Source organism: Durio zibethinus, chromosome 4 (genome assembly GCF_047325235.1).
Source record: "Durio zibethinus cultivar Kanyao isolate XHJ-2024 chromosome 4, ASM4732523v1, whole genome shotgun sequence".
In the NCBI taxonomy this organism is placed as follows: domain Eukaryota; kingdom Viridiplantae; phylum Streptophyta; class Magnoliopsida; order Malvales; family Malvaceae; genus Durio; species Durio zibethinus.
Genome location: NC_143165.1, coordinates 12,119,195 through 12,140,106, shown reverse-complemented (window position 1 = coordinate 12,140,106; position 20,912 = coordinate 12,119,195). Strand labels below are relative to the sequence as shown.

The 20,912-nt window shown below is 30.6% G+C and overlaps 3 protein-coding genes across 5 annotated transcripts; 1 reads left to right on the top strand and 2 right to left on the bottom strand.

Annotated features, from left to right (window-relative positions):
- The first annotated feature begins 3,107 nt into the window (after positions 1-3,107).
- Positions 3,108-4,541, top strand: LOC111289087 (early nodulin-like protein 9). Its single transcript, XM_022879946.2, has 2 exons — positions 3,108-3,499; positions 4,115-4,541. The coding sequence occupies exons 1-2, from the start codon at positions 3,301-3,303 to the stop codon at positions 4,447-4,449; spliced, it is 534 nt and encodes a 177-aa protein (XP_022735681.1). The 5' UTR covers positions 3,108-3,300; the 3' UTR covers positions 4,450-4,541.
- A 341-nt stretch (positions 4,542-4,882) lies between these two features.
- Positions 4,883-12,099, bottom strand: LOC111289086 (protein disulfide-isomerase 5-3-like). Its single transcript, XM_022879944.2, has 15 exons — positions 11,840-12,099; positions 11,173-11,263; positions 10,511-10,605; positions 9,432-9,489; positions 8,848-9,032; positions 8,661-8,718; positions 8,191-8,231; positions 8,026-8,100; positions 7,685-7,741; positions 7,365-7,431; positions 7,120-7,254; positions 6,694-6,915; positions 5,860-6,021; positions 5,680-5,757; positions 4,883-5,183 (listed from the first exon to the last, which is right to left on the bottom strand). The coding sequence occupies exons 1-15, from the start codon at positions 11,878-11,880 to the stop codon at positions 5,106-5,108; spliced, it is 1,443 nt and encodes a 480-aa protein (XP_022735679.2). The 5' UTR covers positions 11,881-12,099; the 3' UTR covers positions 4,883-5,105.
- Positions 11,173-19,721, bottom strand: LOC111289085 (uncharacterized). 3 transcript variants are annotated; one of them, XR_016341568.1, is made up of 17 exons: positions 19,421-19,721; positions 18,723-18,814; positions 18,098-18,194; positions 17,390-17,433; positions 16,987-17,075; positions 16,613-16,704; positions 16,378-16,524; positions 15,801-15,948; positions 15,581-15,657; positions 15,204-15,275; positions 14,977-15,024; positions 14,762-14,889; positions 14,509-14,668; positions 14,220-14,427; positions 14,019-14,093; positions 11,840-11,882; positions 11,173-11,263 (listed from the first exon to the last, which is right to left on the bottom strand). XR_016341568.1 is itself a non-coding variant. In XM_022879941.2 (15 exons), exons 1-15 carry the CDS (start codon positions 19,676-19,678, stop codon positions 14,044-14,046), a joined length of 1,710 nt encoding a protein of 569 aa, XP_022735676.1. In that variant the 5' UTR covers positions 19,679-19,721; the 3' UTR covers positions 13,851-14,043. The 3 variants fall into 3 exon arrangements, 2 of the variants coding, with proteins under 2 accessions (XP_022735676.1, XP_089615774.1); XM_022879941.2 differs by lacking the exons at positions 11,173-11,263; positions 11,840-11,882 and having other exon boundaries at positions 13,851-14,093; XM_089759648.1 differs by lacking the exons at positions 11,173-11,263; positions 11,840-11,882; positions 18,723-18,814 and having other exon boundaries at positions 13,851-14,093; positions 19,425-19,721.
- Positions 19,722-20,912: the final 1,191 nt, after the last annotated feature.

The window sequence follows — 20,912 nt, the reverse complement described above, 5'->3', positions numbered from 1 at the left end:
AATAAAAAGTTCGAGCTCGACTCACAATTTGAGGTTCGATATTCGGTTCGAGCTCGATCGAATTTTATTTTTCAAGCTCGAGCTCGATTCGTGATCGAATTCGAGCTACTCGAGCTCGCTCAATTAAGCTCGATTAATATATAAAAAAAAGCTCGATTCATATACTCGACAAGAGTTCGATTATTCATGCTCGAACTCGAACTCAGATTCGAAATATTTTATTAATTAAAATAATAAAAATATATTTAAATATAAAAACTCGATTAAGCTCGCGAACTATTCGAGTGAATATAAGAATACTCGAATTTGGCTCGATCGATAAGTCGAGCTACTCGAGCTCGAGCTCGACTCGACAATAATCGAACCGAATTCGAGTTTTTTTCAAATCGAACCCGATTAACTTGCAAGTACTAATGTATCATTTACACTCCTACACATGAGTCTTTTTTTTTTTTCAAAAATTCTGTAGAATTAATGAAGCCATCAAACCTGATCTTAAATTAGAAATGTCAATTTTATTTATGCAAAATGAAATTTTCAAATTTTATCCTAATAAAGAAAAGTATTACATTAGTATAATTTTAAATTTTTTTTTAAGTATGAAGATAAAAATAAATAATATAACATCCATTTCGTATTCGTCCTTATATTCTATATATATATATTATATTTAATAAATAAATTTTTTATTAAATAATATAAATTATTATGTTAAGTTAATTAAAAGTAATATATTTTTATTTAAAATATATTAATATTTTAATAAAAAATTATATAGATATAGAAGATAAAAATTAAAAAACAAAATTTATATATTTTTTAAAAATTATAAGTACAAAAATTATTTATATCTATTGAATATCCTCGAGAATGAAAATGTAATGCTTTCAATCCCACGTATTAGAAAAATATATGAATAATGAATAATATATATATAGAGATCTAAATTCAAATTTGTAAAATATTTTTTGTGTGATAAAATCGTAAAATTTTTAGGTCAAAACAAATAATAACTCGTAAATTATGTATGAATTTTTACAAATGATATCGTGAATGTCACTAAATACTATATAGTATGGCCATCAGAGTCATTAAGTATTACATAACGGAGAATTACATCTAAAATTTTAATATATAGTGTGATCTTACTCTTATGGTTAGACTCTATTTAAGAGAGACATCAAGTTTTAAAGATAAAAAGATTGTAATGCTCTTAATTTCACGTATTAAAAAAATGTGTAAATAAAAAATGATATATATGTAAATATTTAAATTTAAATTTGTAAAGTACCTTTTATGAGATAAAATCGTAAAATTTTCGAATTAAAACAAATAATACCTCATAAATTAAATACGAATTTTACAAAAAAAATATAAATAAATTTAAAATATTTATTAAATATAAATATAAAAATAAAAATAATATAAAAATTCGAATACTCTTCTAATCTTTTGCTCTACCCGTCGACATCCTTACCTTAAATAAATAGAAAACATGACATGAACTAATCACTTACACAGTTATTTCCTTGTCACCTCTCTTTTGATTTCTGCAACAAAATCAGATGTAAAGACAAAAAAAAAAAAAAAAAAGGCAAATGAAATTCAACAAAAACAATACTTTGTTTGAACAGATTTAAGATGTGCATGCCTGTCTCTATCTCAAGAATTCTTTTTGTTTTTTTTTTTTTGTCAAATTGTGTCTCTTTTCTGATTCTAAGGCTTCAGGATGGTAAAAATCAGGAATAACTTGAAGAAGAGGGAAATTCAATTCCAAACCCAATGCTTCTTCAATACATTCTTCAAGCAAATTATTAGAATGAACAATTCTTGGAAAACAATTCTTTGGGATGTGCATACAAACTCCATTACATAAATAAGATATCAATGGTTTAACTTAAATTCAACTATTTTAATTATGATATGATACAAAAAACGATAAAAAAAATGTAAAAGCAATATGTTTCAAAATTTTAATAAAAATTAAGAGTGATAACGGTTCAAATCAAATCGTATTTGATTTAATTTTTTTGAATATTACATAATATTATAAATTTTTAAAATTCAAATCAACTTTTTATACGATTCGATCCGATCTAAGGTTTATTGGTTTTTGAAATTTGTTTTTTCATATATGATTTTAATATAAAATTTTAATATATATAAAAAATTTTTGATATAAATTATTATTTTTATTTTATAAAAATTTAATATATATATATATATAAATTAATAAAAAATATAATTCTGTTCAATTCGATGCTTTTTTTTATTTTTTACCTCTCGATCCAAATTTAATATATACATTTAATATCTAAATTTGTTCCGAACGAAATAAGAAAAAAATTGAACAATTTTAAATCGATTTTGTGGATTTTTTAATTTTTTTCTCACCCCTAACAAAACTCTTATAAAGGTTTGATAAAAATAAAAAAATATGTTTTATATTTGATATATCAATATAAATTAAAACACGATAATTTTTGTAATTTACATGTAGATATATACAAATATACTTAATTATAAATATAAAAAATATTTTTTATTTTCATTTTCTAGAAAATAGTTTTTATTTTCTATTTTTTGTTTTCTAAAAAATGTATTTGATAAATAAAAATAAAAATTGTTTTCTAAAATGTAAAAATAAAGAAATAAATAAAATATTCAATAATATTATTATTAATGTCATTTAATTATAAATATAATATATGTATATATTAATTAATGATATTAAATAGTATTTGAATATGATAACTTGCAAAATTTGAGGAAAAAAGTCATGTACATCTTTTATTTTCATAATTGAAAACTTTTTTTTTTTATATTTCAACTTATTTTTATTTTTGTTTTTTACAAATGTTGTTTTCATTTTTAATTACCAAACACGTTTTCAATCATATTTTTTATTTTTTAAAAAAATAAAAATAAAAAATAGCTCTAATTTCTAAAACCAAACATTACCTAAAATTGCAATGTCTTGGTTTAGTCCAAAGTACATGAATATCCTTGTTTATGATCAAGCAAAGCATAAACCCACAAAAAAGCAATTAACAGAAAAGATTCAAGTTCTCTTATAAACTATAATAAGGTGAACATTTATGCTTTGCGCCATGAGCCAAGAAATCCAAAGAAAGAAGAGAATATGGGAAAGAACCAAAAGCTTCTCTGCCACAGTCTGTAAAGTTTTCATTCAAGTTGGCCTACAAAAACCTTGGTCCTGGCATCCATTGTTGCCAACCCTTTTGTATCACCCAAGTTTCAATTCAGCTTTCAGCTTTCAGTTTTTTTTTTTTTTTTTCAATGGCAAACTCCATTTTCAGATCAGATTATCAAAGCAAAGCTTTTCATGTATTAGGGCTCTTTTGTTTCATGCTGCTGATGATTCAGGAGGTTTATGCAAGAGAATTCACAGTGAACTGGGGTCTTCACAATGGCAACAATGCTGAAACTTACAACCAGTGGGCAGAAAAAAACAGATTTCAGATTGGAGACTCCCTTTGTAAGTTGTTGGTACATTAACGGTATATCAAATACAAATCTATAAAATTTTAATGCAAATAACCTAATCATAATCGCTATAGCCTATAAGTTTTCCAAAACGTGTAGTCCGAATATTATTATTATTTTTACAAAAAAAATCGTAGTATAGGGATAAAACAAATGGTCGCAGATACAGGGATTTGAATCCCAAACCCGTTGTATGCCATTTGTTAAGGATAGACTATGCATTAGACTTAGTAATTCATGTATTTATATCGTGTAAAATATTAAAATTTATATATTCGTATTATGTTTTACATAAAAATATATCACAATTCATGTCAGCAAAAAAATATAAAATATATTTTTTTATTTTATTAAATCTATATAAAATTATTGTTAAAATTTTAAATTGTCACATTTGTATTTTATATTCGTATCGTATCATTATGTTATGATTTAGATTATTAAATCTACTCTACATGAATCACTTTAGATAAGTTTCTGAGTTCAAATCCGAATTTTATTTCATGTTCATAGAAACTAATCAAATACATAAAAAGCTAGATAGAAACTATATTCCTCATAGATTTAACTTTGTTTTCATTCAATTTTTGTGTGTGACATGCTGTAGTGTTCATCTACACACCAAACAAAGATTCAGTGCTTCATGTAACAATGGAGGACTACAACAACTGCAGAGTAGAAGAACCAATCTCAAACTACACAGATGGACACAGTGTTTTCACATTGAGCCATTCAGGGCCTTTCTACTTCATCAGTGGAAAGCAAGAGAACTGTCAAAAGAATGAGAAGTTGGTGGTTGTTGTCTTGGCTGATAGAAGCAACCGTTCTTCAAGCATCGCAGAAACCAACCCTAATTCATCAAATACAGTCTCTTCGGTCTTCATTGGTGTGGCTGCTTCTGCTGCAGCATTTGTTGCTTCAACTTTTCTTTTAGGGTTTTAAAGGGAAGATTTCCATCATGAATTGGAATTCTTCCCTTTTCCTATTTTTTTTCAATTTTTTTGAACATATTTCGTCCTTTGATTCCCCTCGGCCTGCGTTTAATCAGTTGTCCAAAATTAAGGAATGAGCTGTTTGTTGTATAGCATTTGGTGTGCTTGTTTGTAAACAGAGAAATAAATCGATTTTATACGGTGTGGATACGGATTTCTTTTTTATTTATCGTTAAATCTAACAATTCGCATATTCATATTAATTTTAAATAAAAAACATATAAAACACAAAAATTATTATATCATAATTCGTATCAACACGTCAAATATGAAACATTTTTTTTTTTATTTTTACCAAACTCATTTACAACTTTTACTAAAATTTCAAATTGTCATTTTCATGTTTTATTTTTTTTTACTAATTTTCGTATTGTAAATTAATGTTGTAAAAGAATGTCTCCATTTTGCATAAATGAGAAAGAAGATACAAGTTCTTGGATTGAAAAAGTGCAAGACTAAACTGAAATCATTTCCTACCACAGCAACTAGAATGGGAAATAAAATTCTAGGGCTTCATTTTACATGAAAAAGAGCTACATTTCGACTATGTTTTCTTAAAATTATCGTGACCAAATAGAATTCTTTTCAATTTTGTTTTCCTGTCTATCAAAAATTTTTGCCTAATTCTACTTTTTTCATCAGCCTAATTGTATTGTGAAAAATTGAATCCAAAATCCCAGCAACCTGCAATCGATGAACAAGATTTGCCGGTAAAGCATTTCTGTTTACTAAAAGATAAATTTGAAAGAAAAAGAAAAGGTTAGGGAACATATCACTTATAATTATTGCAATACAATTAACCAATCACAATTCAAAATTATGTATTGTTATCAAATTTTATATAAAACTCACAATTATAAGTGGTGGACCCATTCATAATTTCTTAACGTGATTGGATAATTGTAATATTGTAGTAAAAGTATTGTACGTGAAATGCACCGGTTAAGAAGCATATCACCTACAATCATTGTAGTATAATGAACAAATCACAATTCCAGCATAATTAACAAATCACAATTCCGGATTCTATGGGATCCATCAAAGTTTCATATGGAACCCATACTTATAACTGATTGATCCCAAATAATTCTTCATTGTGATTGGATAATTGTAATATTGTAGTAAAAATAATTGTAAGTGAAATGCTCCTGGATTAGAGAGGGGTGGTAAGATTACTAACCGTGAAAACACCTCCGATTATAGCACAGACATTGGTAAGAAAGTGAGAAAACGATTTTGAGTTTTCTGTTATTAAAACCTGAGTACGAAATGAAAAGAAATTTGTTCGAATTAATGGTAAGAAAAAAAAGAATGCAAGGTATAACCGTCTCAAATATAATTAAATAGTTAGAAGAATAACCTGCATCGGAGATAACTCAAAATGAAATTTCACAACGGGTATGTATATGCTCTGTGACAGACTGCTATGCGATGTGTACTCATATTCCTCGATTAATGTATGTGCACGAGAAGATCTTCTTGTAACCACCTCTGTTTTGACCACTTGAAGGTAATGTTCTATCTGAAAATGCAATTAAGAAAGGTGAAGCTCGTAAATTAAGAGTTTTAAACATTTCAAAAAACCAAACCAGCATTTAAGCAGATATAATATTTTATTACAAGGCATTCCCTTCTTTTTTTGGATACAATTATTCATGTGTTTGTAGCCGGAACTGAAATCTCGAATAAGGTGAAAATGAATACAGTGTTCACGAATAGTTTATAAATAGAATCGGTTTTTGTTCGTTTATTAAACTTAACAAATAATCACAAATAACAATTCATGGTTCATTAATTAAACAAACAAATCACAAGCATAATAAAGTTCGCTTATACCCCTAATCTCAAACATGGTTTTCCTAACGTAGCAATTGCCATAATCTCTACTAGAGACCCTCACATTTAATTTTGTTAATTAGCACAGACTCCACACACTTCACCAATTATCAAATTATTTAATCGAGAATTTGTTAGGTAGATTTTATATCACAAAGAAATTCTTAGAACAGAATTATTCTTTATTGTCGACCAAGGTCTATGCATATCTTACTCGGTCACAGAAGTAAAAGCATCACCAATTGCTTTGAAAAAAAAAAAAAGGCATACAGAAAACATTCAAGGTCAAACACCATGGGACTTGAAAAAGTAAAACAAGGAATTGAACAGAAAGGATCATATGAAAGAACAAACTTACAGTAACATTTGCATCTAAATCCCGGTGATTAATGAATGATCGACCATTCAACCTGTCATGGCTTCTACCAAGATAAGGTATTAATCGCTTCACATCAGTCAGTACCCGAGGTGAAATCGTTTTACCAAATGAAAGATGGTTTATGACATGGGACATGTTCATTTGAGAAGCATCAAAAGAATGGGCTCCTGAGTGAGCAGATACGATAAGGTTGCCTGGAACCTGCAAGGTGCAAGTCAAACTTAACACTTTAAGGTATAAAATGAAAAACAATTCTGAATTGGCCAACTTAGAGAACAAAGGGATGATATAACTAACATTTGCATGGCTCATTTAGCTGAAGGGTAAACATAAATGATTGAACAAACAAATTACAAGTAAAATAAGTCCACCAGTCAGAATTTAATCTAGGATCGTATTTATCACCTTCTTTACACGCACATATCCTTCAACTCTACATCCTCCTGTCAAAGGTGCCGGTCTTTTTGTTGCATTGGATTTATCCTCTAAAGCCAGCCTCTGGTTCTCCACTGGAATAGGAGCAACTAATCCTTCCATCATCTGGAAGAAACAGACAATTGCATTAGATCGGGCATGCACCTTTATCTTATAAGATTTCACAAATGATCTATAAACACAAATGGCCAATTCAAAACTAATTTTAATTGTACCTTAACCAAGGATTCTGTATCCCGATCTCCATAATAAGATTCATGTTCATGGTGTCCATGGTCCTCCCTGAAACACATACAAGTCAGACAACAAGGTGAATCCACATTGCACAAATACAGAAAGTTTAGCAGCAATAAATAGCCTAGAAGAAAGTAATAATCCTCTAGTCAGTGATCAAAGGAAAGTGGAAGGTTACAAATATGCCTGAAAACATAGTACATATATGAGTTTCACATAATTTGTTGAGTAATGAACGACATAAAGAAAGACAATGTGAGGAAGTAGGGGGAAAGTATTAAGCCATTAACATAAGGGTTACCTCACATCACTGCCTTTACGAAAAATTCGAATGGACGGATACCCTTGAATGTGATGCCTGTATGAAAAAGACCACAGAACAAGTGACCACAATACTAATTAATAACCAGAAAATAAAGGAGAGAAAGAAAGAAAAAGATGCAACATTTCGAAAATAATTCTATATTAGAATCAAGAAAGCGTTGTTTAAATATATGAAGTGATAAATATTTAGATCTATCTGCAACGTCAAAGAGATCGAAATGTATCAATATGGTTAGTGGTCAAATACTGACATATAATCATATTCTCAAACAAGAAAGCACCAATTTACATATGATAAAACATGAAACAAAGAAATACCTCCTGCACAAGTCAACTTCTTCAGTGCAATCAACTTTTGCCATAAGAATACGCCCATCTGTTTCTGGATCATATCTGTAAAAAGCAAGGGTGCAAAATTCATTGCTAAATCAAGAAACTATTTACAAATTTATTTGATGGAAGAGAAATGATGTATGCTCAGACCTTTCTTTTATTATCTTGGCAGCTTTCTCCCATGATGGTTTCTGAAACCCAAAAGAAACATGGTGAGGATACTGCCAAGTGAAGAAGCCACCCCAAGCTCTAAGTGGTAAAAAGGTACAGTTTAAGCTCCAATATAATCTTTAAACAGTTCAAAAAAGGAACAAGAACTAAACAATACAAAACACAAACTAAGGTCCTACTACAGAAAATATCAAATCACAGAGCACATTAGAAGGTTATTAAAATGCTCACTTATCCAAAAAAAAAATTTTTTTAATAGAGGGTTATTAAAATATAAATGAAGTACATAAAGTCACAAAATGAGTTAGTTAAAAAAGAAGATCTGGCAACTATATCAGTATAACATAAGCTATGTATAATAACAGCTTTACAGAGCTAGAGAGCTAGACAATAATGCTTTCAGCAAGAATCTTCCAAGACAAAGATCATATATGCTAATAGTAGATTACCAGGCGAGTACTCCAGTAGCACCAAGGAGCATAAAAGTTAACAACCAAAATTGGATACCTACAAAAAACCATTTAAACAAGTAAATAGTGGTATCACCAAAATTGGCATTTAACAAAGAAAGCTCCATACTGGGAACATAATACACACAAAATTAAATCGCTTGCAAGTTTGAATTGATCCACTTACTCATGTGAAAGTCTGTCAAAACTAACACCATTTAATGGTACAGAACCCTCAACAGTTTGTTCATCAACTTCATCTTCATGCTTAATGAAATGAGGAACAGGACCAGAATGAAACTCAGCACCAGTGGGTCTTAAATGTTTATCTATAGAAAACTTTCGGATTGTTTTTGTTATATTCAACCTGTTCTGAAAACAGAAGACACAAATTTAGTCATATGGACCAAAATTTACACTGTAAAATGCCATCCAGGAAAAACATCCAGGCATCTTGAAGAATGGAGTGCGAAAAATTATTGACAGGCAAATGTTAACACAATATCCAGGCATAAAAAAGTGTGGTGTATTTATTTTCTTTAGCATCAAAAATAGTATCAGATAAATGTCAAAAAAGATAGGCAACAAAGATATAGCCCATCTAAAATCTATGCCAGGCACTTGACGTGCATTGTTAAGCTCGCAGCTAGCAAAACACTTCAGAGCAAGGCAAGGACCATCTTCTTAAATGATTTAGCGCTAAACAAAAGCATAAGTTTTCTTTTTCAACAAAATTAAGCAGATGAAACACATCCGATGATAGAAACTTACAGTTCCCAAGACATCACTGACGTCAACAGATGCAAACTCACATGAGAGCGCTGGAAAACTGGAAATCAATTGGAATAGTCAGATGGCCTAATAATTATTTATCATTAAAATAAAGCACAAACTTTGTTGAAGGATATTGCAGAAATGAAAAGACACATACATATTAAGATCACTGACAGTTTAGCAACATATTACAGCTTTGAAGAAAACCCATAGAAGTACATTCAAATAAATGAATGGGTTAATGCTTAACTGGATGTTGATTGGAATGTAGCAATGTGAACCCAACATTTTTAAAATAAAATCTGTATCAAAATCTCAAAGGCAGCATAAAGTACCCTAACAACCAATATGTAATCTCATTGTTTACTTGCTAGTCAAGTAAGAATATTGCAATAGAGTTTGCAGCCTTATCGCATGGGGGATCTCTTTTCATGCTAAGTTCAATTGAGACCAAATATAAGATCAAGCAAGAAACTGAAGTATCAGTCATCTTCTCAATACCTAAAATTCAATACATTGCAAGCCACTCCTTTCCATTCCACCAGTGTATCTATCAATGCATAAATAAACATATGCAGTAATAGCCTATATAACTACATGCACAATCTACAAAGTAAAAAGCCCTCTGCTTCTAGTTTGACATGAAGTTTGCCTGGACCTTCAATCATATTAGCAACAATCAGCTAGAATCAGAATGCATGCCAAGACTCAGCCAAGTTAATGCATAAACGGCATTTACAAACAGCTAGATATACTCAATTCCCTTTTTTCTTTTATTTACTTGATGATACATGATCAGACAAAAACTGTAACAGGCAACAAGATGATGCCAATCAAAGTTCAAGTCTATTTTTAACAGAACAATGATTAACTCAACTTATTCCTACTGTCCTTAATAAATGACATAAATATGATAAAACCATAAAGATAAATGACAAAAACAGATCTTACTTCAGGATCCAACATCAAGATTTTATGGTAAGAGACTGCCACATAAAGCTCAAGACTACTATGAAAAGGCTTTGCAACCAAATGAAAACATAACACAATAACATCGCTACAGAAAATGAATGCACCTGATATTAAAATCAATGCGTAAAAAGTCCCCATCAGAACTATTGTCTACAATAACAGATGTAGAGGTGCTGACAGCTAAATAATTATTCAATTCCTGCAAAATAAATATCACATATTACAATGGGAGAAGAGGAACACTGCTTTCATTGCAAGGCAGCGGCTTCATTCTTCCTAAACTACAATGAACCCAAGAAGTATCATCAGATAAAAGAAAAGGAAATGGAAATAACTACAACAACAACAACAACAAACTAAGCCTTATATCCCATAACTCTGGGGTTGGCTGTATGAAAGGCCAAAAAAGAATCATGTTAGGTCATAGTTTCGAATCTTCTTGCGCTACTCATTTCTATCCGCAACAACCTTTTCATCAACTTCCTTGACCCTCATATCATTTTTTATTACTTGCATCCACGTCTTTTGTGGTTTGCCTCTAGAACTATTGCTCTCTCCTAAATCTAGAAGGTCACCTCTCCTAGCTAGTGCACAAATAGGTCTATGTTTCACATGTCCAAACCATCTCAAATGGCCCTCTCTCATGTTGGATAAATGCTGTATGCTGGATAAATAACTAGTAAGATAAAAAAAGATGTTGGATAAATGCTGGAAGCCAAGCGCATCAAATCAAACTGAAGTTGGACTAAATAGAAAGGCTACATACCATTCCAAATAAAAACACCATAGCCAATGCTGCTACTATGGATAACCCTGCACCGGATAATGATGCCTCTGTCAAATCTCTAGGGATTTTCCTGTAAAGAGAACTGAAAGATTATCTTTATGCTAACATTATTTAACCTAGAACTGGCAATTTGTATATTTATGTTACGTAAAATACTGAAATTGCATGTTACAATCGGTGTCGGCACAAAAATGTGAAATGTGTTTTTTTAGTTTTATTAAACCCATATATAGTCATTGCTAAAATTTTAAACCGTGTGTATCCTTTATTCCTATCATGTTTCCTGTCACCGTATTATATCGTAGATTGCCGGGTCTAATCTAACCATAAAACAGAAACTCTAAACCAAAAAAAAAACCCAAGTTTCAGCTTTGCATTAAACCTCAATAACCTTAAGCAAGAATTAAAGCTTATTCACCAAATTACGATCAAAACTTTAGTAATCAAACAAGAATTTCTCCAAAATTATTCAAACGGAAATGAATAAATAAACAAATTTTGAATCTAAATATAGCAAATAGAGATTAGTTATTGCTTATAAAATGCTTAGATCCATCAAAATTTCGAACTTAAGTTTGTTTCGTCAATTATCAGAAAATTTTAAGAAAAAATGCGATGAATCGAAAGAGAAATGGGAGATCTGAACCTGTAGAAATCGACGGATCTGATCTTGCTTGAAGAAATCATTCCTACGATTAATCACTCGAAATCAGATTTCACAGATAGATGAAAAATAAGTTTTATAAATCCCAAGAGAGCTGGCAATGGAGAAAGAGCCTTTTCAAAGTGCAAAGGTGAGAGCCGAGCAAAGGCGTAATCGACTGTGGTTGATCACAGGCTTTACAGTGCGGATAAATCGGAGAGTTGTCCTTTTAAATTGCCACGAAGGATAATGGGAAACTGGGTAAAAAAATCTGTCTGAATATTTTAATTTTCAACATTTTTTTTTTATATTTTTAATGGCAGATTGCTTGCTGTTATTGTATTTTTAAGGTGTTGGATAGAGGTAAAAAATTAAAAAAATCAAAAATTATTTGGAATTATAATGTTTGATTTAATTTGAATTTATTTTTTTATTTAATTTAAATTAAATTTATATATTAAAATATATGTTAAATTTAAATCAGATTTCAAATCGAAAAATAAAAAATAAAAAATAAATCTAATTGAATGAAATTACATATATTAATTTTTATATATATTTTAAATTTTATAAAATAAAATTAATAATTTTATATCAAAATTTACTTAAATATATTAAAATTTTATATTAAAATAATAATTAAAAATAAAAATTGATAAATCAAACCAAATCAAATCAATAAAATTTAATTTGATTCAATTTGAATCAAATAAAAATTCGATTTCAATTCAAATTAAATTTTAAATTTTTATAATATTATATAATATTTAAAAAATTAAATTGAATTTGATCTGAATCAAATCGTTATTACTCTTAACTATAACGAAATAATTTGATAATCATATAAAAGATAGTTGGGATTTGTACTAAAAAAATACTATTAGAACGTGCCGGAATTGATTTTTTGGACATATTTCCAAGCTTAAATTAGTGATATGTCTAAGATTTAGGAATGAAAAAAAGTTATACTGTAAGGGTTTAAAAAATTTTAAAGGGTAAGAATTTTTAGTTTACGATACGACGTACTTTGGACTTTTGTTTATTTTGCATATTAAAAGAGTGATGATATTATCAAAACAGTTAATTTTTTATGATAAATTTATATTATGAGTAGTATATAATAATTTTAAATAAATATAAATTACATTTAATAATTTTAATTAAATTAATAATTAATCGGTCCATTATAAAATGATATTTTGATGGCGCATTAGTAAAGATAATTAAATAAATCCTTTAATAAGGATGAATGTAATTTATGTCAAAAATTTTAAATGTCCATCTTCATTGGTGATTTTATAAGAATCAAACGCATGTTAACTTGACAATTATGAATGTTGATATTATTAATTTAATAAATAAATATAACACTTGATAAATAAAAATATTGAAATTTTTTTTTATCAAACTTGGCATTATTATTGGTGTACTAATAAATGACCGTCCGTTATCAATACTATTGAAATCTTAATTTATTGACATTCGTTAATTTATGATTAGTTGCTTTTTTTAATTAATTTTTTATTTATTTGCAAGGATTCATAAATATTTGTCAATTTATGATTGGTAATTTTTTAATTAATCCTCATTTATGAAATTATATTTTTTGTTTTATATAAAAAGGTATAGAAGTTGACTTTATTTATGCAATATTGAGATTGACCTTGCATTTGAGTCTTTTTCACGTTTGTTTTTTTTTTAAATAAATTTTTTTATGGTAATGACAAATTTTAAGTAGGAAACATTTTTTAATTTTATTAAAATTTTAAATGAGTCTTTTTTCGTAACATTTTTGTATTTTATTATCATGTTTTGAATTATCAAATTTAATTTAAACATTGAATAGCTATATATTGGCATGTCCAATTAATGGTTTCTTCCTGTTGTCAGTTTGGCTAAGTTGCCACTTTTCATTCAAATTGTACTATAATCATAGGCTGATGAAGAATTAATATACTCCATAGTAGTACTGATGGAGCTCTTCCGATCCATTTTTTCTTAGATAACAGCAGAATTTCATCAATCAACACCAATAAAATTAATAGACCATTTATGTTGTATGATATCAGTACTTTATCGGTCTAATGCACAGTAAAACCCATAATCAACAAAAAAAAAAAAAAAAGGAATGATAAATTCTCTAAACTGGAAACTCCAATAAAATTAGGAACTCCAGAGATACCTTTCTATAGGATAACGTCGTCGTATCATCTTCGCGGAAGGATATCTGAAAATGAAAAATCATGGAAGGGTGGACCTGAAGCGGAAACAATGAAGTTAACAGAAGATTGTATTGGAGGAGAGCCGAACCCTATTGACTTCACCTGATGAAAAGCAGAAGGGGGAGGGGAAGAGTAGGACCGGAAGTGGCAAAGTCTTTTACCTTCCTGTTCACCAAGAACGTAAAACGGAATATGTGCAATCATTTTTGTGCCTCCTTCGTTCCAGTTGACGGTGCCTGGGTGCATGTGTCCATGTGAATGTTGGGAAGGCCCCAAGATGGACAAACAAATGGCAGGCTCATTCATTAACCCCAAATAATCATTAGCTCGCGTCCAAACCCTTGAATCTGATAAGCGAGATCGAGCAACCTGAACATGGTAATAGATAATGGTTAGGCAAACATACATAATAGAATTCATCTCCTTTACAGAAAATTGAAGTCAGACAACCTTGCCCAAGGCTACACGGGCCCTTGGCAAAAGTTCACAGTGATATGTGGCAAGCTTTGCGATAGCTGTGATAACAAAACATAGAAGCCTTGACTGCGATGACTTTCTGATACTCCTATTGTCAGAATTGACAGCAGAATCCTGCCTGAGGCCTAGACGACTTCCGAAACCAAGATAGAATTCAGCATATGATAACAAACATTAGAAGGAAATTTTCTTAGAAAACAGAAAAATGGAGCTATCAAAATGTTACCTAAATGAAAGATTTTCATACAAAAGTAGCTCTAGACTTTCAAAGAGTTCCCTAGCTGCATCTTTGTGAGATCCGCCACCCCCACCATGCTCTCCAACAGCCCAACACAATTGTAATGCCATTTCTGTCTATACAATGTAATACATACAAAATTAGATCCTTGACTTAAAGTATGGAACTATTTGCCCGAAATAAAAAGGACACAATTATCTGACCTTTTCTGGACTGTCATATGCTTCCCCAAGTCTGTCAATTATTGGCTTCTGCAGAAGTTAAAAACAATAAAATTTGCCCAAAATAAAGTCCCAGCATAATTATAAAAAAGGATACAGGTCTCACAATCCTTCAAGACATCTATGTAGTCACCATTAATGGAGATCCTTTTACAAATTGGTATCTGACACATAGTAAAATACATGAACAAAATTTGTATGATGAATACCTTCAAGAGTGCTATAAATTCTGGAGAACGCTGAAATGCTGCAAGCATGAATTCTAGGAGCCTTCTGCGAACCTGCAAAGATATAACTAGTCAGAAACACAAGCCATTCTAATCTCAGCATTTAAACTGTTGTACCATATCATGGGGATATACATGCAGAAAATTTGAATTCACACAAAAATAGGATGATTGTAACCCTTTTCTTTATCTAACATAAGCATATTTGTATGGACCTAAATAATTAATATAACTCATTGAGATTGCTAGGAAGGATCAAATGGAGTATTACAGCATGTTTAGATAATATCAAAACCACTCGGCAATGTCCAACAAGAAATAAAATATAGGAACTTTAATTTTTGAAAATATATATGCACCTCATACATATAGTTCTTGTCAGGAAACAACGTGGAATTTCTTGTCATCAGAATGGGAATTAAAGCACAGATTAATGCTGCAAAAGAGAGGCAAGAAAACAAAGTAACACTAAGACACAGGGCACGTTATCTATCTTTTAATAAAAGCTACATTCTGTAGATAAAGTTATACATACACTAAAAAAGATATTGAAAGGATTCAAAATAACATAAAACATACAATTATTTGCATCACGCAAAGCTATAGTAAAATACAAATCAAGAAGCCGAGGTGCCATATTAAGTATCTGCTTCAATCTATCAGACTGAGGGCTAGTTATTGCAGCCTGTAGCACCGCAGCAACTGCAGGAGAAGTCCAGGGGCGTTCCTGAAACAATCAAACAAGCTGTCAACTAATTTTAAACAACCACACAAGGGGAAATTAGTAATCTAAAAATGAACTAGGTTTAACCTAGGCATAGACACAATATAGCTTCAAATTATGATATTTTAGTAGTGGAAGAGTGAGGTAATATTACAATACTAAAGACAACAGTAAGCTAGCCTTAATTTAGAAAAGATGTAATGTGTTACTTTTACCTGCATTGATAAAAAATTAAAAATAGTTGATCTAGTGCAAAAGAACAACTTAAAAATAAACAAATAAAAAAAGTCTACAAGAGTATATTTTTAGATTCAAATTCAGAAAGACAAAAAATCCTGTAGTTGTTGCACAACTATGATTTCCTCCAGCAATACCAGGTTTATACATGCATGTCTAATTATAAAATGGAGTTTTAAAAATGGAAAAACATACAGCGAGGCCATCATTTTCATCCTTAAGAAGTTCAAGAAAAAGAGGATCAGCCACATCTATTGTACTGCTATCCTCGGACTCAGAGTCTCCCCCTCCATCCCCAATGGTAGAACCAGTATAAGCCTCATCCATGAGTGCAAGTAGCATCTGTGTAATTAAAAGTGAGTGTTATTATTTGCACTACAAAATGAGTTTTTACTTAGAACATACGTAATTTATAAAGTCCAAATATAACCTCAGGAGCCGTACTCTTCTGGATTGAAGCTATACTGCTTCCTATTAGTGACCCTGAGCTTCGTTCTACCTTTTCCAATGCCACAACCAAGACTAATGCAGATAAACAAAAGTCAGACAGCACAATTAGTTTATAAAGCAATAAGAAAAATCCGCTTCATTGTTCAACACAACAGCTGAATGCACATAGAACAAGAAACAGAAAAAGGAAACAAAAAATACCATATTGACAATCCATTATCTATTTTTGTTAAAGAGTGATTAGAAAGAATGTAAATAAAGTTTTAAAATACAAAATGAGATAAAAGAGTGTATGAGAAAAGTGCAGACAACAGGACAATATAGTCAGCTGAGAAGCCCAGACAATAAACTCACTTGGCAAGTCCACTAAAGATGGAAATAGAGGGAGAAATGACCCAGGTGAGACCAGTCCCAGAACAACCTTGAGAAATGGCTTTTCTAATCTGCAAAGCAGTCACATGACCATTAGTGGTACATTTCCACTTCAATATCTCTTGAAAACAAATCATTTATAACATACTCTGGTTAACTGTTTATTCTGTAAGCCACATCATAGGGATATAATAATTCCCATTAAACTCTTATGTCATTTATTAGAATCAGTTTAGCCTGTTTATTACTTATAAAAGTTCTTCAAGAAGTGGAGATAAGACCAAACTAAAAGCAGGCTATCTCCAGTCAGACAATAGACCATATCATCAAACATTCAAAGACTAAGGCATCTCAAATAGAGATAAACTTCAATAGGAGAACTTACTTTTCTCCGTTCCATGCAATCAGCTTCAGAAGCAAAGGGAAAAACTACAAAGACATTAGGAACATTAGCAAGAGATGCACATCGACAAATACTTGATTTTATCTTCTGTCTACTTTTGCAACTTGAAGGCTTCAATTTCAAAAGTAAGCAAAATATATAATTGAGCAACGGGAATATGAGCTGTAACAAGTAATCACAAAGGGAAATAAATAGCTAATAAACATGGCACTTTTGAGTTTCAAAACATAATTTAAAAAGCAAGTCCAGCAGGATTACTAAAAATGTAGTTCCATAGAACAAGCAAATTTAAACATTTTAACTTCACCATTATATGATTTTTTGAGATCAATGTGAATGCCTTAATCCATGTTTGAAAGAAACAAAGTATACGGAGGGTATTAGTGTCTCAGATGTCAGAATAGCTTTCAGGACAAAATTACATAGGTACATATAATTTTATTCTTTAGATTCTGTAACTTTTATTTTACAACAAATAAGACCAACGAATAGGATATAATAGTATCTATATATGTGTGTGTGTGTGTGTGTGTGTGTGTGTGTGCATAGATATATATGTAAAGCCATATCACGAGAATAGAACCATTTTTTAAACTTAAAACAACAAATATATATTCACCATCTTTAATACCTTAAAAACATCATGTGTATCAACAGAAACTTTCTAAATCATAATTCATAGCATCATACCTGAGGTAGTAAGTTGGGGAAAGAAATAAGAAGTTTGTTCTTGTTTACATTTAGAAAATCAAGAGTTGCCGTTGCAACAGTAGGATCTGCAAACTCACTGTAATCAACATTAGAATAGTGCTAAGCATAAATTTAAGAAAACAGAAAATTTAACTTTGTAAAGATGCATTTTGATATAAGCACAATAAAGTGAATGCTAGAATACAGCCCCATGTAACTTAGCATTGTACTAAACAGATTAACTACTGATCCATCCACAACTTCAATAAGTTAATGCCACACACACATAATTATGCTTCATTTTAATCCACTCAAGTTCATTAATTTTTTACCTTCTAAGAAAAGAAAGCATTTTCAATGTAAGAAAGCAAATCAAATAGATATATTAGCTGAAAACCTATCTTATGTTTAATGTGACAAACATGAAAAAACAATAAAAAGTATTCATGATTTTAACTTTATCCACATAACATCACAAAAAGTACTGATGTTATAGTCTGTATCATTCCCAGCTCAAACATGAACAGAAAATTTCTTTCGACTGACAATATGAAGTACTCATTATCAAAAGTTTTATCCACATAAACATAAAAATTGGTACTGATATGATACTCTATATCATTACCGGCTCAAACATAAACGGAAAAATGTCCTCAGACTAGGATCAGCATCATGCAAAACCACCTCTCCAAAATCAAGGAAAAATTGAAGAATGACCTGATTGATAAATCCAAAAGAACGAAAATGAAAAAGATATAAACAATATTGTAAACTAAAATGCTATAGCAGACAAACACTTTTACTAGAGCCATCTAATCAATGCAGCAATATTTGAATTTTGAGACATACCATCATTGCCTCATATCTCAAACCAGCCTTTACAAAAAGCAAAATTCTCAGGGTCTGTTTTGTTGTCTCTTTTGTGACTTGTTTCTTTTTCTTACAAAGTAAATTGCTTTTGAAGAATTAAACATTAAAAATGAGGTTTTTTTCAAACAAAATTCATGATTTTACTTTCCCCATGAACGATTTATCTTCGAAAAAGCTTTACATTTTAAATTTGCTCATTTCCAATTCAAATACATATTTTCTATTCAATTTACTTCTATTTTTAGGGGAAAAATAACAATAAAACGAGAAATTATTACAAACATCAGCTAAATACAATGTCACTACCAAATCAAACATAAATACATAATAAAAATCATTAAAAAAGTCAATTAAACTATTAATTTAATCAAAATTCCACACCAAATATTCAAGTAATTCTAAAATTTTCAATAATTAAAATAAAAAATGAATAAAATAGAAGAAAATTCGAACCAACAAGAGAACGCCGTTTGAAGAGGCAGATTGAGAGAGGGAAGCAATGGATCGTTGGAAGAGTTTGTTGATATGAGGGTAAACCCTAGCGATCAAGTCCTCGGAGGATTTCTCCTCTTGTCTACAGAAATCGCAGAGCTTTTTCACGGCGTGAAGAAGAGAAGGATCGGAGGCTGGATCGTTGGCGAAATCCGAGTCTCTGGCGCTGTTCGATACGGTTCGGAGATAGAAATCCCAATCTCGTTCTCGATCGCTCATTTTCGTTTTCTTTTTCTATTCTTTTTTTTTTTTTCGTTCTTCCAAGGAAAATTCCCACAACGGCTCCTTTCACTAGAAGAACGAGCATGAAACGCACCGTTTAAGTATTTTAAAATTACTAAGTGACCCCGTTATTTTCACTTTTCTTGTTTCATTTGAAGAAATTGGGGTAGTTGCTATTATAGGTGTAAATAATAGCAAGCTACTCGGTTGTTTTTTTTTTATTTTAAAATTAAATCTAATAATTTAAAATATAATAGATAATATAATATGAATATAATATAAAAATAAAATATAAAAGTGTCATAACTTAAAATTTTAGTAATAATTATACATAAATTTAATAAAATTAAAAAAATATATGTTTTCGTATTAACATGAATTGTAACACATCATTTTTGTATAAATATGTAGACATCAAATTTGTCTAAATTTTAATTAATAATTTTCGAGTTATCGGGTCGATATCCGATTTCAATTCAATTGGGCTTCAAGTCCGATTTCAATTCAATTGAGCTTTAGGCCCGATTTTAATTTGATTAGGCTTAAAATCTAATTTCGATTGGGCCCGAAGCCCATTTTATTCTTTAAGCCCAGCCTGCCTTTTTATTTTCTTTGTTTTATTAAATTAAACAAAAATACAAAAAAATATAAAAATATAAAATACAAAAAATATAAAAATACAAAAATACAAAATACAAAATACAAAAAAATAGAAAAAACAAAAATGGGGGCTGATGGCAGTGGTGCCTTGCCCGACACCACTGGCCACCATACCCTACCCTCTGATCACCCATCCCACTGGCCATCATACCCTACCCTCTGGTCACCCATACTCTGTTCACCACTGCCACCCCTGTTCACTACCCCCGCTTTGGCCCCTAGCCATCATGCCCTATCACTATCAGATAAGACAAAAAAAAGGGTATGGGGTTCGTGCTTGTGTCACGGACCTAAGAAAGAGTCCTGAATCCCACATCGAACATAATAGGAGGGTCACTGAGGTATATAAGGGTTCACACCATCTCCACCTTGTGAGGCACCTTTTGTAGGATAAAATCGTGAGGCCAGAGGGGCCAGAGTGGATAATACCTCACAAGGGTGTGAACCGTGGCAGGTAGGCTGATTTGGGACGCCAGAAGGGTGAATGCTCGGGTCCCGGAACCGCGCGGATTCAGAGCTTAAGTCTCGACTCGTGACACTTGCGCCCTCATGCCTAGCCCTATGCCACTCC

What these genes read in the sequence shown, in the direction of transcription:
- LOC111289085 (XM_022879941.2), bottom strand. Translation starts at nt 19,678, where the DNA reads ATGAGCGATCGAGAACGAGATTGGGATTTCTATCTCCGAACCGTATCG. An exon ending in AGAAGAGTACGGCTCCTGAG is followed by an intron (nt 16,525 to 16,612) that starts GTTATATTTGGA and finishes TTAATTACACAG; the next exon opens with ATGCTACTTGCACTCATGGA. An exon ending in ACAAGAACTATATGTATGAG is followed by an intron (nt 15,276 to 15,580) that starts GTGCATATATAT and finishes ATATCTTTGCAG; the next exon opens with GTTCGCAGAAGGCTCCTAGA.
- LOC111289086 (XM_022879944.2), bottom strand. Translation starts at nt 11,880, where the DNA reads ATGATTTCTTCAAGCAAGATCAGATCCGTCGATTTCTACAG. An exon ending in AGATCCGTCGATTTCTACAG is followed by an intron (nt 11,264 to 11,839) that starts GTTCAGATCTCC and finishes TTCTCTTTACAG; the next exon opens with GAAAATCCCTAGAGATTTGA. An exon ending in CGTAAAGGCAGTGATGTGAG is followed by an intron (nt 7,432 to 7,684) that starts GTAACCCTTATG and finishes TATGTGTTTCAG; the next exon opens with GGAGGACCATGGACACCATG.
- LOC111289087 (XM_022879946.2), top strand. Translation starts at nt 3,301, where the DNA reads ATGGCAAACTCCATTTTCAGATCAGATTATCAAAGCAAAGCTTTTCAT. An exon ending in TCAGATTGGAGACTCCCTTT is followed by an intron (nt 3,500 to 4,114) that starts GTAAGTTGTTGG and finishes GACATGCTGTAG; the next exon opens with TGTTCATCTACACACCAAAC.